The sequence below is a fragment of the Nelumbo lutea genome, chromosome 8 (genome assembly GCF_056320005.1).
Source record: "Nelumbo lutea isolate HS-2025 chromosome 8, American lotus-T2T, whole genome shotgun sequence".
Classification (NCBI taxonomy): domain Eukaryota; kingdom Viridiplantae; phylum Streptophyta; class Magnoliopsida; order Proteales; family Nelumbonaceae; genus Nelumbo; species Nelumbo lutea.
In genome coordinates this window covers 11,435,397-11,451,322 of record NC_142691.1, presented here as the reverse complement: position 1 = coordinate 11,451,322, position 15,926 = coordinate 11,435,397, and the positions used below count along the sequence as shown (strand labels likewise).

Genomic DNA, 15,926 nt, shown 5'->3' with positions numbered 1-15,926 from the left:
TTCTTATCAAAGAAAGCTGTTGAGTTGTCACTCTTGTCTTTTAACCTTATAGCAGTGCAGAGCATTTGATGTATTTTTAGGTTGGAAAATTACATATTTGGTGCCTACCGTCTATTCTGCTATACAGTTTCTGTCTTTGGGATTTGGAATTCTGAGATTCTTATATAGTTTCCCTTCCTCTTGCTCTTATTCCTGCATAAATTTCTTTTCTATTAATGTATTTTATTACAAATTAAAATAAGTTTCCATTATGTGGTTTAAAGGGAACACAGTTGATAAGAACTCTTGTTCTAATAAATGGAAAATCTTTTTGTTTAACGAATATTTAGAATCTTACCTGTTCCAAGTATTCATTTAGACGCTTTAGGACATGCCTTGTGACAGAAATTATCGTCACTTCTTGAATCTGATCCCAATAAGTTGAACCTATTTTTGGAGAGCTTCCTGGATAGATCTCAGAAAGCATGACTTGAGCCTGAATATTACAGCATTCAATACCATAACAACGCAAGGAATGAGCATGTTGAAATTCTAAGGACAAAATTATCAAAGTAAAAATTAGAAGTGAGAAGAAACTAACAGAAATGTAAACACAAAAAAAAAAAAATAGCATGAAAGGATAGCGTCACTTAAAAACCACCAGGAAATTAGAGAGAACTCCTGAAAGATCAGAATTCATTGTAACACAAAAAAAGCACAAAAACACTTATTTCATTTCCCTAAATTGAAGCATTACCATGATACTCAGAAAAAGAATGATCTGATTTATAAAAGCAGTCTTTTCTTTCTTATGGTGATCATGATATCCTAATGAAAAGAACATCTTTCAATCTCCCAATTTACATTACCAAAAGCATTTTTGAAGTTTGGACTTTCTATTTGTTGTTTCTTCATTTAACTGGAGAAGTTGGAGAAAACGAAAACTGTTCTTGGCAGCCGATAAACCCCAAAAAATAGGGATGGATACAAGCCATAAAAATTTACCAAACTAAGAGAAAAACACGACTGGTTGAGCAAAGATAGCCCTAAAAGGTGGGAAATTAGTTCTGTCATGAAAGATTGCAAGGTACATATGGTTTTTTCTTAATATTCCAAAGAAGAAGGCATAAGGAATTTGTTTTGCTTATACTCCCAAAAAGGAAAGAATTTGTGGCATTCAAAAATAAAATGACATCTATAATTAGATTTCAACAAAGAAGTCAGAATTGAGTTTGCTTAAAGAGGAGAGCTAGACCGAGAAAGTTAACTGACCCACTAAAAGCACTGGACTCCTCTGATATTGAAAAATCAAAACCAGTAGTGCTGCATCTCACTATTATACCAAAATACCCAAGGCTGAAGGTAGGAGAACATCAAAGTTCTATACCATGCAAATCAAGCCAATGCTTGTAAAATGAGGATAATTTTCAACCTTGTAAATATATACTTGCCTGGTCTAGAAGCTGTTTCGACATATTCACTGACCTTGCAGAAGTTGCAGCAACATCAATACAGAGAAGAATCTAACAAGGAAACACAGTCAAAAGAATGTAATACGAATTATAAAAACAAAGAAAAAGGAAGAAAAATAAAATCAGGAAGACTTACAGTCGATAAAGGACCTAGCTGAGAACGCAAGGATGCAAAATCTAGTTCCTGTACAGTCGAAGAAGATCCGTCTATAACACGAGAGACTGCATCTTCTACCTGGGAAAAATCGAGTAAGAAACTGGAAAACAATGTAGATACAGTATATGCATGTAATTTAAATAAGTATATTCATTTGATACAAGTAACATTTGAAGAAAGGGACCAACACTTCAGTGGCCTCTGGTTCAGCACAGTAGGATAAGGCAAATATGACATGGATACATCCTCTTTAAGGTTTTCTTAAGTAAAATTTTGATGGAAGTAGCCAAGGTAACCCTGGCCCTTCTGGAATTGGAAGGATCATAAAAGAAAAGGAAAGAAATGTAATTCGATTTACAAATGAATCAAATAATCCTCAACAGGTCATTACAACCAGCATAAGAAGATTCAATGACATCATTAATAACTGTGAGTTGAAGGAACTCCCTTTGTTGCAAGCCCTCTATACTTGGTCTAACTTTCAGGAGATACCAACATGCTCCAAATTAAATAGGTTCCTTTTCAATGAAAGTTGGAAAAACAAGTGCACAGATTTGATAACTAGAACTCTACCTAGAGTCACATCTGACCATTGCCCCATTGACTTAGGACAGGAGCCTTTTAGGCAAGAACCCCGACCCTTTAGGTTTGAAAACATGTGGTTGACTCACCCGGATTTCATGAAGAAGGTTGAGGAATGGTGGAGAGAATATCTAAGGGGTGAAGTGGAAAGGGGTAAGATTTCACAAAAAAACTAAAAAAATTGAGAGCACATATGAAGGATTGGAATAGGAGCATTTTGGGAGAATAGAAGAAACGAAATCCTCTTTGATGACCAAATAGAGAAATTGGATGCAAAGGAATCCCAAAGAGTCATAAACTCTCAGGAAAGAGATCGGAGATGGAAGCTGAAAAGAGATTTAGATGAAGTCAGCTAGAGAGAAGAAATTTCTTGGAGGCAGAAATCTAGATGTAAGTGGCTCAAGGAAGGAGATCGGAACACTAAACTTTTTCATGAACAAGCCAATGGAAGAAGGAAAAACCTGTATCCAAATTGGAAGTGCATGGACTAGTCCTTGATTCCCAAGAGGATAGCCAATAGTTTTGTTGACCACTTCAAATCCATCTTGAGACCCCTAGGACCTAGAGTGGAGTTGGAAGGTGTGACTTGGAAAGGAATTTTGAGGCCGAATGGATTTATAATGGCTTTCTTTCAAGATTGTTGTGACATAGTCAAACAAGATTTAATTGATATCTTCAAGGAATTTGAGGATAATTCAGTCATTAGTCGTGGAACTAATGCTACTTTTTTAGCCTTGATTCCTAAGAAGAAAGAGGCTAAGCATCCAAAGGACTTTAGACCTATTAGTTTGGTGACTAGTGTATATAAGATTGTGGCTAAGGTCTTATCTTTAAGGATAAAAAAGGTGCTTCCATGTTTTATCAGCAAAGCCCAATGAGCTTTTATTCAAGGGAGACAAATAGAAGATCAGATCCTAATAGCAAATGAATGTGTGGAGGAGATGAGGATATCGGGTCATCAAGGTTTTGTTTGTAAATTAGATCTTGAAAAGGCCTACAATTTAGTGGATTGGGGTTTCTTATTACTCGTGCTAAGGAAGAGTGGGTTTGGGGATAGATTGTGCAAATGGATAAATGGTTGCCTATCCTCCCGCCATTACTCCATCTTGGTCAATGGGGTAGTTAATGGTTTTTTCCCAGCTAGTAGGGGTCTGAGACAAGGTGATCCCATGTCGCCTTTCCTATTTACTCTAGTTATCAACGCTTTCAGTAGACTCCCCTCAAACGCGGATAGTGCCAAGTCTTTAAGAGGGTGGAGAATAGGTAGAGACAAAGCTTCAATCGCCCATCTTCAATTTGTAGATGATATAATAATCTTTTGCAAAGGTAGTGATCTGATGGAGGTAAGAAAACTGAAGAAGTTAATAATTCACTTTGAGAGGGCCTCAAATTTAAAGATAAATTTTGAGAAGAGTTGTGTTGTGGGAATAAATTTGAACAGAGAGGAGATAGAGTTTGTAGAAGCCTCTTTAGAATGCACTTGGTTACAGTGTCCTTTATCATACCTAGGACTTCCCTTAGGTGTAAATCTAAAGGAAAGTAGGTTTTGGAACCCAATGGTGGAAAAATTGGAAAAAAAGCTTGGCAGCTTGGAAGGGAAACTATATTTCCTTGGGGGGTAGAGTTACATTGATTAAAGCAACTCTAGCCAACTTGCCAATATACTTCCTGTCAGTCTTTAGAATTCCTAAAAGGGAAGCAAAGAGGATGGAAAAACTGATGAGGGACTTCTTATGGGAACCTGGGGAAGAGAAAAAAGACCACTTGATTAGGTGGGAGGTGGTGAGTCAAAGCAAAAAAGGAGGCCTAGGATTCGAGAATGTAATCAGTAAAAATGAAGCTCCTTTAGGTAAAGTGGCATTGGAGGTGGCCCCTGGAGAGAGAGAGGTTGTGGCATGAAGTAGTGAAGAGTATCCATGGTTGTTCTAAATCAGGTTGGGATGCAGGGGTATCCCAAAAGGCCCTACTCACAACACCCTAGAAGGCTATTTCCAGCATTCTCCCCAAATTCCTCAAGTTTGCAATGTGTAATGTTTGTTCTGGAAACTCCGTTCTTTTTTGGGAAGATATTTGGGTGAGCACTCAACCCCTAAAAGACTATTTCCCATCTCTCTATTCCATCTCCCTCTATAAAAAGAAACCTATTTCATGGTTCCTCCCCCCCCCCCTTGGTTCTCCCTTTGGCTTTAAACTAGGATTTTGGGTTCTGAAGAGGTTTAAGGGATGACGAATTTTCTTGTGTTTCATAGCTCCTGTTGGTTCTAGACTCTCTGTGTTTGGACCCCCCTAACCCGGATAAAAGGGTTTGGCCACTAACCCCAGTTGGCTCCACTTGTGCATCTTTCTTTAAATCCCTTTGTTCCAACCCCTCCTCTCTGGTCAAGGCCAATACCTCCTAAAATAGATGTGTTCTGTTGGGAATTTATGGTAAGATCAATACCGTGGAAAACTTGCAAAAGAAGAAACCTTATGTGTTTGTCCCCAAATTGGTGCTTTATGTGTAAAGTAAAGAGTGAAGACTGTAACCATTTGCTGATATCATGCTCTTTTGTTGCCAATATTTGGAACTGGGTTGTATCATTATTTGGGTGCAGATGGAACTTGCTCTCCAAAGTAAAGTTGTTATTCTCTCAGTGTTTTAAAAGCGCAAGGAGCAAGGGAAATTTTGCGCCTGAGGCGCAAGGTGCAAGGCGAGGCGCGCCCCTTTTTGAGGTAAGGTGCACAATTTTTTTTTTTTAAAGCTAAAAATTCAAAAAAAAAAAACGCAAAAAAAATTCTAAAAATAAAGCAAAAAAAAATCAAAAAAGTTATAAAACATAATATTAATAACAATATAAACTTAAGTTTTAAAATAAATGTTTTAAAAAACCTATTAACTAAAATTAAAATACATAAATATAATATGTAAAGCATAATCAAATGAGAATTTAAAAATAAAATCAAACATATAAAACATTTTCAAGCATATAAAACCCACAATCTCTTTTTTTTTCTCAATTGCATCAAGTAGCTAATGTGACATATTACATTCCTAATTCTACGAGTTGCCTTTGTGCCACGCCCCTCGAGGCAAGCCCAAACAAGTCCATGTTAGGGTCTTAAATTCTTTGTTTTCACACAGAAAATAATAATTTTATAGTTTTAATTGCTTTTAAGAAGATATTTTATCAGGATGAATGAATGGACAACATTACCAAATAGGGGATTCTTGAAGCTCTGGTGAATCCCCTATTTGGTAATGTTGTCCATTCATTCATCCTAATAAAGTATCTTCTTAAAAGCAATTAAAACTATAAAAGTATTATTTTTTGTGTGAAAACTAAGAATTTATGACCCTAACATGGACTTGTTTGGGCTAGCCGCCAGACTCAAAAAAATAGGGAAAGGCGGCAAATTTTCAAAAGGCACACGCCTAGGCTAAGGCGCAAGGCGAACCAGGCGTATGCCTTTTGAATGGGTTGTGCCTAGGACCTGGGCGAGGCGCCTAGGGGTGGAAACGAGCCGAGCTTTTCACGAGTTGCTCAAGCTCGGCTCGTGAAAAGTTCGGCTTGGCTCAGTTTCAACTGAGCTCGAGCCTCGAGCCTAATTCAGTGGCTCGATTGTTAAACAAGCCGAGGTCGAGCCTACTAGAGCTCGGCTCGTGAGGCTCACGAGCCGTCTCGAATAATACATATAATAAAATTATAGAAAATAATATATATAATAAAATATTATATTTTTATAAAATACTTTTTCTAAATATTTTTATAATAAAATATTTATAAAATATAAAACGAGCCGAGCCAAGCTCGAGCTTATGAACTCTTAACTCGAGCCAAGCTCGAGCTCAAGGTTTTGGCTCGAACCGAGCTCGAGCCTAGTAATATTCGGTTTGGCTCGGCTCAAATCCACCCCTAGTTGTGCCTACCCTAAAATGCGCCTTGCCTGTACGCCTAGGCGTGCCTGAGGCGCGCCTTTTAAATCACTGTATCCCCTCTGTCTACCTTTGGGATAATGACAAAAGAAGGAAGCTAATGTGGAAATGTATCAAAGTCGCTACCTTGTGGACCTTGTGGGAGGAGAGAAATGCTAGAATATTTCAAGAAAAGGAAAGAAGCATTGATGAAGTCAAGGAGTGCATAATGATAAGGACAACCTTATGCTTGAAATCTTCACACTTGTTAGTGGATTACTCCATTGATGACTTAAGGAGAAACTGGGCAGCAGTGGCTTTTACAGTCTCCACAAAAAACAAACCACAAGCCGAATGGAAACTCCCACCGGATGGAATGGTAAAATTGAACTTTGATGGTATCTGCCAAGGTAACCCAGGGCCATCCGAAATAGGAGGGATTCTGAGAGACAAAGACAGCAACATGTTGTCTTTATTTTCAGGACCAGCAGGTGTTGGTGATTCTGCAAGGGCCGAGATACTAGTAGGGGTACAAGGTACACAGCTGGCCAATCAACTTGGAGTGAACGATTTGATAGTAGAAGGGGATTCCAAGATAGTAGTGGGCTGGCTGACAAGTGCAGAAACAGCTTGTTGGGGCTATAGAGATCTGTTAAAGAAAGTTAAAGGCTGACAAGAAATATGACAGTCAGGGTTCAGTGGGTTAGCAGATCAGCAAATTCAATGGCTGATTCTCTGGCCAAGCAAGGGGTATCAAGGGGATATCTGTTTTGGGCAACCTTGTAATTGTGTATCAGGCTTGTGTATGTTTAGTGCTTAATTGCTTATGGTTCAGTCCTTGGGGGAGGTAACACCTCGTGCCTCTTCCTAGGCAGACTGTACTTGCTTTATTTGAATTAGTAGAATTACTCTCACTTATCAAAAAAAAAAAAAAGAAGAAAATGCAATGGCACTTTACTCAGGACTGGTGGGTCTATAAGGGCTGAACTATACGCTGTTCTACAAGATGCTCGGATTGCAAAAGAGTTGAACCTGCAGAATTTGGTGATTGAAGGGGATTCAAAGGTGGTAGTGCATTGGCTGAAGGAACCGGATTCAGTAACATGGTGTTATTGGGAAGAAATAAAGAAACTCAAATGGTCAACAAGTAATATGGATCTGCTTATACAATGGGTGGGGAGAGAGGCCAATGCTTAGCTGATTCTTTAGCTAAGCAGGGAATACATAGGGATCAGTTGTATAGGGCTCAGTTCTAATTGTTTAATGCAAATTTCTTTTAGGGTCACGCTGCACCTCGTGCCACTCCCAGGATGCTTGTAATGCTATTTATCTTTATTGATATCAATTAATTTTCAATTATCAAAAAAAAAAAGGAAAACTGACAGTTTCTCCCAATTTCATTCTTGTTATCTTCCAAAACACATACTAAATTGCTCCTTGCATTATTTCTATCCACCTGTATAAGATCTAGTAGCTACTACTACTACTTAGTATGGCACTTCTTTTGTCAAAACAACTTATATGCAAAATTGCAAATATAGGTATTAGGATTCGGCCTACCCTTGAATCCTATTAAGTTGATAACAGTCAAGAAGAAGGAAGAGAAAGAGAAAGAGAGAGAAAAAAGAAGACAAGAGAAGAAAGAGAGAGAGAGAGAGAGAGAGAACTGGTTCGAATGAAAGAAAGAGATCACTCTCCCATTTGGCCAGAATTGATTTATATTACTTATATTGTGGAAAAGACACATGTGCCCCTACTTAAGGGACACTAAACCTAACATAATCTTACACATCAGCACATAAACATAAGTAAAAAGACAGAACCATCCCTACATATTTGACACTAACACTCCCCCTCTAGCTGGAGAAATATATCATATAATAACAGCTTGTTACATATGTAGTCCATTCTTCCCCAACTCAACCCTTTAGTAAACAAGTCTGCCCACTGGTTCCCTGTGTTAACATATGCAGTATCTATCATTCCACTCAGCACCTTCTCTCTCACAAAGTGACAATCAACCTCTATGTGCTTGGTTCTCTCATGAAACACTGGATTAAAATAAATATGAACTACAACTTGATTGTCACAGTAGAGCTTCATTGGAGTGTCAACAATGTATCCCATCTCCTGTAGGAAGTTCTTCAGCCACACTAATTCACAAGTAGTATGTGTTATAGCTCTATATTCTGCCTCTGCACTGCTTTTTGCCACAACTGTCTACTTCTTACTTTTCCATGTCACTAGATTACCCCCAAGAAAAGTGCAATAGCCTGTGGTAGATCTCCTATCAGACATAGAACCGGCCTAATTAGCATCAGTATATCCTTCTATTTCAAGTTTTCCACTACTCTTGCATATCAAACCACGACAATGAGACCCCTTTAAATACCTCACAATTCTTAGAACCGCATCCCAATGTGGAATCAGAGGACTATGCATGATCTATGGAGGGTTTTTCTTCTCTTATGTGTTTCACCTTCTTCTTTTCCTTAAGAAAAACTTCTACAGATTTAGCCCAGGGTACATAATTTTCTCCATTCAGTTTAATGGAGGTCATTTGGACATTCAGGTAGTCAGTAGGGACCATCACATTAGTCTTGCTATCACTGCTGTCTCCCATAGCTGAATTCTGATATTGCTGAATTCGGCACACTGCACACTAGACCACACCACACACTGAACACACTAGTTTCAGCACTTAGTACTGCTAAAGATTGCACTCTTTACACCACAAACCCTACCCCACAACTACCTGAACACTCACCACACTGTTTGAGGACCACTCCCCTTCTGAATCATACTGAAAGAAAACATAAACCCTAGCACACTACAATTTGAAATCCCACCATACAATCGGAAATAGACATGATTTGATTCACAGCACGAAATTGCATAGAAATCTCTTACCTGATCACCAGAAAATCAGACCACACGAGACATCCACTGCACCACACGAATCAACCCTCTTCTCTTCATCGATTAGGGGAGGGCTTCATAAAAGCCACAGCAACCAACCACAAACAACACAATTGGAAGCATTGAAACCTCCAAGGGAAGAGAGCGACCACTCTTTTTCAGCCCTTTCCCTTATTTCCAACAGATGGCAAAGAAACCAAGAGAAAACCCTAGACTAGGTGCACAGAGAACAGAATTCTGGGCAGGTCTGATTTGCTCAGTTTGGCTCTGATACCATATTAAGATTCAGCCTGCCCTTGAATCCTATTAAGCTGATAACAGTCAAGAAGAAGAAAGAGAAAGAGAGAGAGAGAGAGAGAAAGAGAGAAAGAAGAAGAAGAGAAGAGAAGAAAGAGAGAGAAAGAACTGGTTCGAATGAGAGAAAGAGATCACTCTCCCATTCAGCGAGAATTGATTTATATTACTTATATTGTGGAAAAGACACATGTGCCCCAACTTAAGTAAGGGACACTAAATCTAACATAATCTTACAAATCAGCACATAAAACAAAAGTATAAAGACAGAACTACCCCTACATATTCGACACTAACAATAGGTATCATCTAAGCATAGTCTTACATTTTTCATTTCATTAGTGAGGTTGGTTCTATCGTTTGATTGCAATCAGTGGCTAACAAATCCATCCAGTGGTATCAATTTTCAATGAAGCAATGGCCAGTTGTTTGGATTGATTTATTCAAGAAGATTCCGACTAGCGATTAAAAGCCACACATAGGTGAACAGGCAAGGCACATTTTAAGGTATGTGCTTCCCAGGCACAGTACTTCCAAAAGGTGTGCACCTGGTAAGCCTTGCGCTTCATGCCCCTTAACAAAATTTGCGCATTTTGCTTTCTTAAAGTCTAATGGCCGGACCTGGGGCTCCACCACTAGACCCCTAGCCAAGCCCCTTAAGGCAAGCCCAAACAAGTCCATTTCACTCACTCGCTGAAGCTTTGAAACCCCTATTTACCAATGTTGTCCATTCACTCATCCTAATAGAAGATATTTTTAAAAGGCAATTAAAATTATAAAACCATTTTTTTGTAAAGACTAAGAATTTAAGACCCTAACATGGACTTATTTGGACTTTGCCTCAAGGGGTTGGTACAAAGACAGCTCATAGAATTAGGAATGCAAAATGTTAACAAATTAGCCATTTGAAGTAATGAAATTGGGAAAAAATAAAGTGATTAAAAGCTTCCCATGCTTGAATATGTTTTATATGTTATGTTTGATTTTTTTTTTAATTTTCATTTTGAATGTGTTTTACATGTTATGTTTATGTATTTTAATTTGAGACAATAGGTTTTTAAAACATTTATTTTAAATTTTAAGTTTATATTTTTTATTAATATTATGTTTAAGTTGAAAACAGCCCTTTGAAGTATGAGACTGTGTAAGATTAGATGAAAACCAGAAAACCAAACAAATGAGAAGATTGGAGAAGATAAGAGAGAGAGAGAGAGAGAGAGAGAGAGAGCTGGCGACAAGGAGTGTTACAGGATGAGAATTTTGAACTAACTCTCCCTAACACTCTAATACAATTTTATTAAGTTAAATCTTGAATAATTACAAGAGAGGCCCTTGGTTGGGCAAGAAATTACAAAAACACAGCATAGAAGAGTATGGGCAAGAAATTACAAGAGAGGCCCTGTATTCTGCTTCTACTGAGAATCGGGCCATAACTGATTGTTTCTTGCTCCTCCAAGAGACAACATTACCAGCCACCAGACTGCAATACCCTGAAGTAGATCTTCTGTCATCAATATTTCCAGCCCAGTCAGCATCAGTATAGGCTTCAAGTTTCAGATGGCCATGCTTGGTAAACAGAATTCATTTTCCTGGAGTGCCTTTCAAATAACACAAAATTCGTTCAACAGCTGCCATATGAGTATCTCGGGGAGCATGCATGAACTGGCTAATACAACTAACAGCATATGCAATATCTGGCCGAGTCATGCACAGGTACAGGAGTTTCCCAAGAAGTCTCTGAAAGACCCCTTTGTCTTCCAACAATGTTCCATCTGAAGCAGAAAGTTTGTGACTCATATCAATAGGAGTTGCAACTGCTCTAGCACCCATCTTCCGTGTTTCAATGAGCAAATCAAAAACATACTTCCTTTAAGAGATAAGAATCCCATCCTTGGATCCAGCAACTTCTATGCCAAGAAAGTATCTCAATTCCCCTAGATCTTTGATCTCAAACTTTGTATGAAGGAAAGATTTGAGATCATTAATTCCAGAGACATCATTACCAATCACAACAATATCATCAACATACACAACCAGGTAAACAACCAAGAACCTCCTCCTCTTCACAAAGAGTGCATGATCAGACTGTGTCTGTACATAGCCAAAGCTAACAAGGGCAGCCCTAAACCTTTCAAACCATGCTCTAGGGGACTGTTTGAGTCCATAAAAAAATCTCTTCAGCCTACAGACCTTTCCTTTCAGAGAGCAAATCAATGACATACTTCCTTTGGGAGATAAGAATCCCATCCTTGGATTTAGCAACTTCTATGCCAAGGAAGTATCTCAACTCCCCCAGGTCCTCAATCTCAAATTATATACGAAGGAAAGACTTAAGAGCACGAATTCCTGAGGCATCATTACCAGTCACAATAATGTCATCAACATACACAATAAGATATACTGCTAGAGATCCACTTCTCTTCACAAAAAGAGTATGATCAGACCGTGTCTGAGCATAGCCGAATTTAACAAGTGCTGCTCTAAATCTCTCAAACCATGCTCTAGGAGACTGTTTGAGGCCATAAAGGGATTTCTTCAATTTGCATATCACTGCCATACATTCCTGGAGGGAGAGACATATAAACCTCCTCATGTAAGTCACCATTCAAGAACGCATTCTTTACATCCAACTGATAAAGGGGCCAGTCAAAGTGAGCTGCCAGAGATAAGAGAACCCTCACAGATGTCATCTTAGCAACAGGTGCAAAGGTCTCCAGATAATCAATCCCATACGTCTGTGTGTAGCCTTTTGCAACCAGTCTGACCTTGTACCTCTCAATATTCCCATCAGCCCGGTATTTAATGGTAAAGACCCACTTGCAACCAGCCGGATCCTTCCCTTCAGGCAAATACACCACTTCCCAAGTATCATTCTTGTGTAGGGCATCCATTTCAAATTTCATGGCATCTCTCCATTCTGAAATCTCAAGAGCTTCTGACACAGACCTAGGAATAAGAGTAGAAGCAACTGAAGAGAGATACGCAAAGTATGAAGGAGAAAGCAGACCATAAGAAAGGTGTTTGGAAATGCAATGTGCAGTGCACTTCCGTTTTCCTTTCCTAACAACGATGGGAACATCAAGATCAGGGAAAGATGGCTCCGAATAGGTTGTAACAACACTTGTTGTCTCATCTATGATTGGTAGTGCATGAGGCTCACTTGTTGTAAGGGAACCAACCTGCTCATTCCTGGATCTTTGCCTTTGATACACTTTGGGATTGCGGGTAGGACGAGGAGGTAAAGAGATAGGAGCACTAGGACAAGGAGAATGCAGTGACTGATCCTCCCTTGATTCATTTGGTGAGGACATGAGCTCATCAAGAGACTCAACTAGGACAGAACTTGGGATTGCGGGTAGGACGAGGAGGTAAAGAGATAGGAGCGCTAGGACAAGGAGAATGCAGTGATTGATCCTCCCTTGATTCATTTGGTGAGGACACGAGCTCATCAAGAGACTCAACTAGGACAGAAAGAGGAGCAAACACTTGTGACAAACTCTCCCCCTGTGGACAATGTCCTTCCTGAGATGAACCATAAAAAGGAGAAAGTTCATCAAAGGTAACATCCATTGAGACATATCGAGTGCCAGTCTTTGGATCAAAACAACAGTAACCCTTCTGTGTGGGGGAATAACCAAGGAAGATACACTCGTGGGCTTTTGGTTCAAACTTATGTCTCTGGGCACTTGGAATGTGTACATAACAAGTGCATCCAAACACACGAAGAGGAATAGGGAAGAGATCCTTATCTAGACGAAGAAGACTGAAGGGGGATTTAAACCCTAAAACCCTGGATGGCATAAGGTTTATGAGATAGGTAGTAGTGAGAACAGCATCACCCCAAAATCTTGTGGGAACATGTGAGGCAAACAAAAGGCTCCTTGCAACTTCAACAATATGCCTATTTTTCCTTTGAGCAACTCCATTTTGTTCAAAGGTTCTAACACAGGAGCTTTGATGAATAACCCCCATGTTAGAAAGATACAAGGATAAACTCTTCTCAAAATACTCTTTTGCATTGTCAAATCTAAAAATCTTAATCCTGGTATCAAACTGAGTTAAAACAAATTCATGAAATTGCCTCACAAGTCTTGGAACTTCATCACGAGATTTCATTAGGAATATCCAAGTGAATCGAGAAAAATCATCAATAAATAGGATGAAGTATCTGTAGCCCCCCATAGAAGATAAGTGGTAAGGCCCCCACACATCAAAGCACACAATATTAAAAGGAAAAGAAAATCTTTTATTGCTCAAAGGGTAATTGTTTCTACAATGCTTTGATAACTGACACGATTCACAATTAAGACTGGACACATTGATTCCCTTAAACAATTCAGGGAATAGATGACTTAAAGCAGAAAAAGGTAAATGACCCAAACGACAATGACTCAACATAATTCGACTGACAGACTCTGAAGAGCTAGAACCAAAAGCAACATTCTTAGGATGATCAAGGCATTGTCCAGGAGTGTCGAGCAAGTATATTCCATTCACTTCATGGCCACTCCCAATCACCTTCCGAGACTCTAGATCCTGAAAAACACAGTGGGAAGGAAAAAAAGTTACACAACAATTTAATGACTTGGTTAAGCTACTTACAGATAACAAATTGGTATTTAATCTAGGTACATGAAGAGTGGAAGATAGGAGTAAGGAGTCTATAACCTTGACAGTTCCCCTGTCAGAAATAGAGGCAAGAGAGTCATCGGCTAAGGTGATTTTGTCACGACCAGGAAGTAAATCATATGAAACAAACAAAGTGGAAAGGTTGGTCATGTGATCAAAAGCACTTGAGTCTATGATCCAAGGGGTCTTAGGATTACCTAAGGTGGTTGCATGGTTAGCAGAAGCTCTTATACCTAAGTGAGCAAATGCAGAGATGGCTGAACTTCCTGAAGGATTGGATGATGAAGTTACACCTTCGAGATGACTGATCATCTTCCCAAACTTTTCATACTCAACTTTCATGGCCGCCAACTATGCACAGGCAAACTCAACTTCAGCATCTGTACCCGTGGCTACATTTGCACTCCCTGTCTTTCTACTATCATTTTTCTTCTGGAATCGAGCAGGAACAAGACTGGGATGTAACTTCCAGCATTTGTCCTTGGTGTGCTTCGGCTTCTTGCAATATTCACAGACAACCTCCTTCTTTCCAGTGCCACCAGGAGCCCCTATAACTCCTTTGGGTTTAACCCCCATATTTGCAAAGTGATCATTAGTGCCAACCCCTTGAACCTGTACCTGTCTTCTGCTATCTTCACTGGTGACCAAAGCATATGCTTGTGATAATGAGACACTTTCCTTGGACAAAATATTTTATTTTGTGATGTCATATTCAGGGTTTAGTCCAGTTAGGAACTCAAAAACCATGTTTCTTTCAACCAATTTCCTATAAGTTTCTACATCATTGGAAGTATCCCATGTCACAGCCTCTATCAGATCAATTTCTTGCCACAAAAATTTCAAGGTTGAGAAATATACCGCAAGGGATTTCTCCCCCTGTCTTAAATTCTTCACATCACTCCTTAGTTTATAAGCTCTGGTTACATTTAGTTTCTGAGAGTAGGTTTCTGCAACACTGTCCCAGATTTCCTTAGCTGAGTTCATCCGGAGATAATGTTGACTAATCTGTGGCTGCATTGAATTCACGAGCCACCCAATAATGGTGTAGTTCTCTTGCATCCATTTCTCATAAGAGGGATCATCCACTAGGGGAGACTTCTTGCTCCCGGAGATAAACCCCACTTTCCTCTACTACAAATATGAATTTTCACAGATTGTGACCATGCCAAATAGTTGGTTCCATCCAGTTTAACTGTGGTTACAGTCAACAAAGATTCAGTTGGGGTTCCCAAAGCATGTCCAAATTCAGCAACACTCTTACTCTCAACATCTGAAAAGTCCATCATGTAAAGGCGTCAATTAAGGTTTTGGTAAGCTTCCACTAGTGTACTGATTGTTGATGAACTCAGATTGAGTTAAATCAGCAACAAACACAGCCACCCACAAGGCCAGTTCAGACCTGACAGCCATGAGAATCAAGTTCAATGGCAGCTCTTTCAAGAAGAAGAAGGCCTGATTCAGCCTTCAAGAGACAACCAGTAGACCTCCAAACACTATGTACCCGATTGGAGTCCCTTTCTAGTTAGGAATTCTAGGTTCCCAACAATAAATGCCCTCAAGAGAGCAAAAAACACAGACCATAGTACTTGAGAGGCCTTTTTACAAACACTATGTATGCAGTAGTGAACACCGTAGTGAACACCCCACTGTTAACTAGTAAGAACAACTTCAAAAGCAGTCCGTATAGGTCCAAGAAGCAACTGAACTGAAGTAGAAACTCATACCACTGAGTCCAAACAAGTTTCGACCACTTGGCAGTCCAACAAGATGAGAAACTAACCCAGAAATCTCTGAGTTAAATCAAGCCAACAACAGCCGAACAGTGGGGCTGATTTAGAGGGGTTTCGAGCACTTTAACAGTCCCCCCAAATCAGAAAAACAACCCAGTAATAACTGAAGCAACTTACAGTTGTATAAATCTCTGACTTGAGCTTCAAATCAGACCGAACAGTCCTTCTCTCTGATTCTTCCTGGTCACCGAACTATTCTCCAAGCAAATAGA

The 15,926-nt window shown here is 39.3% G+C and overlaps 1 protein-coding gene across 3 annotated transcripts in view; it reads right to left on the bottom strand.

Moving 5' to 3' along the window:
* Nucleotides 1–15,926, bottom strand: part of LOC148842720 (zinc finger FYVE domain protein) — a 154,659-nt gene that overhangs the window by 101,501 nt on the left and 37,232 nt on the right. For all 3 annotated transcript variants that reach the window (XR_016103586.1, XM_088959033.1, XM_088959034.1), the window contains exons 10-12: nucleotides 1,588–1,686; nucleotides 1,431–1,502; nucleotides 338–475 (exon numbers count right to left, since the gene is read on the bottom strand). Coding sequence is in view for 2 of the 3 variants with exons in the window: in XM_088959033.1 (XP_088815159.1) it covers nucleotides 338–475; nucleotides 1,431–1,502; nucleotides 1,588–1,686 (309 nt within the window). In the remaining variant the exon portion in view is untranslated. The remainder of the gene's footprint in view (nucleotides 1–337; nucleotides 476–1,430; nucleotides 1,503–1,587; nucleotides 1,687–15,926) is intronic.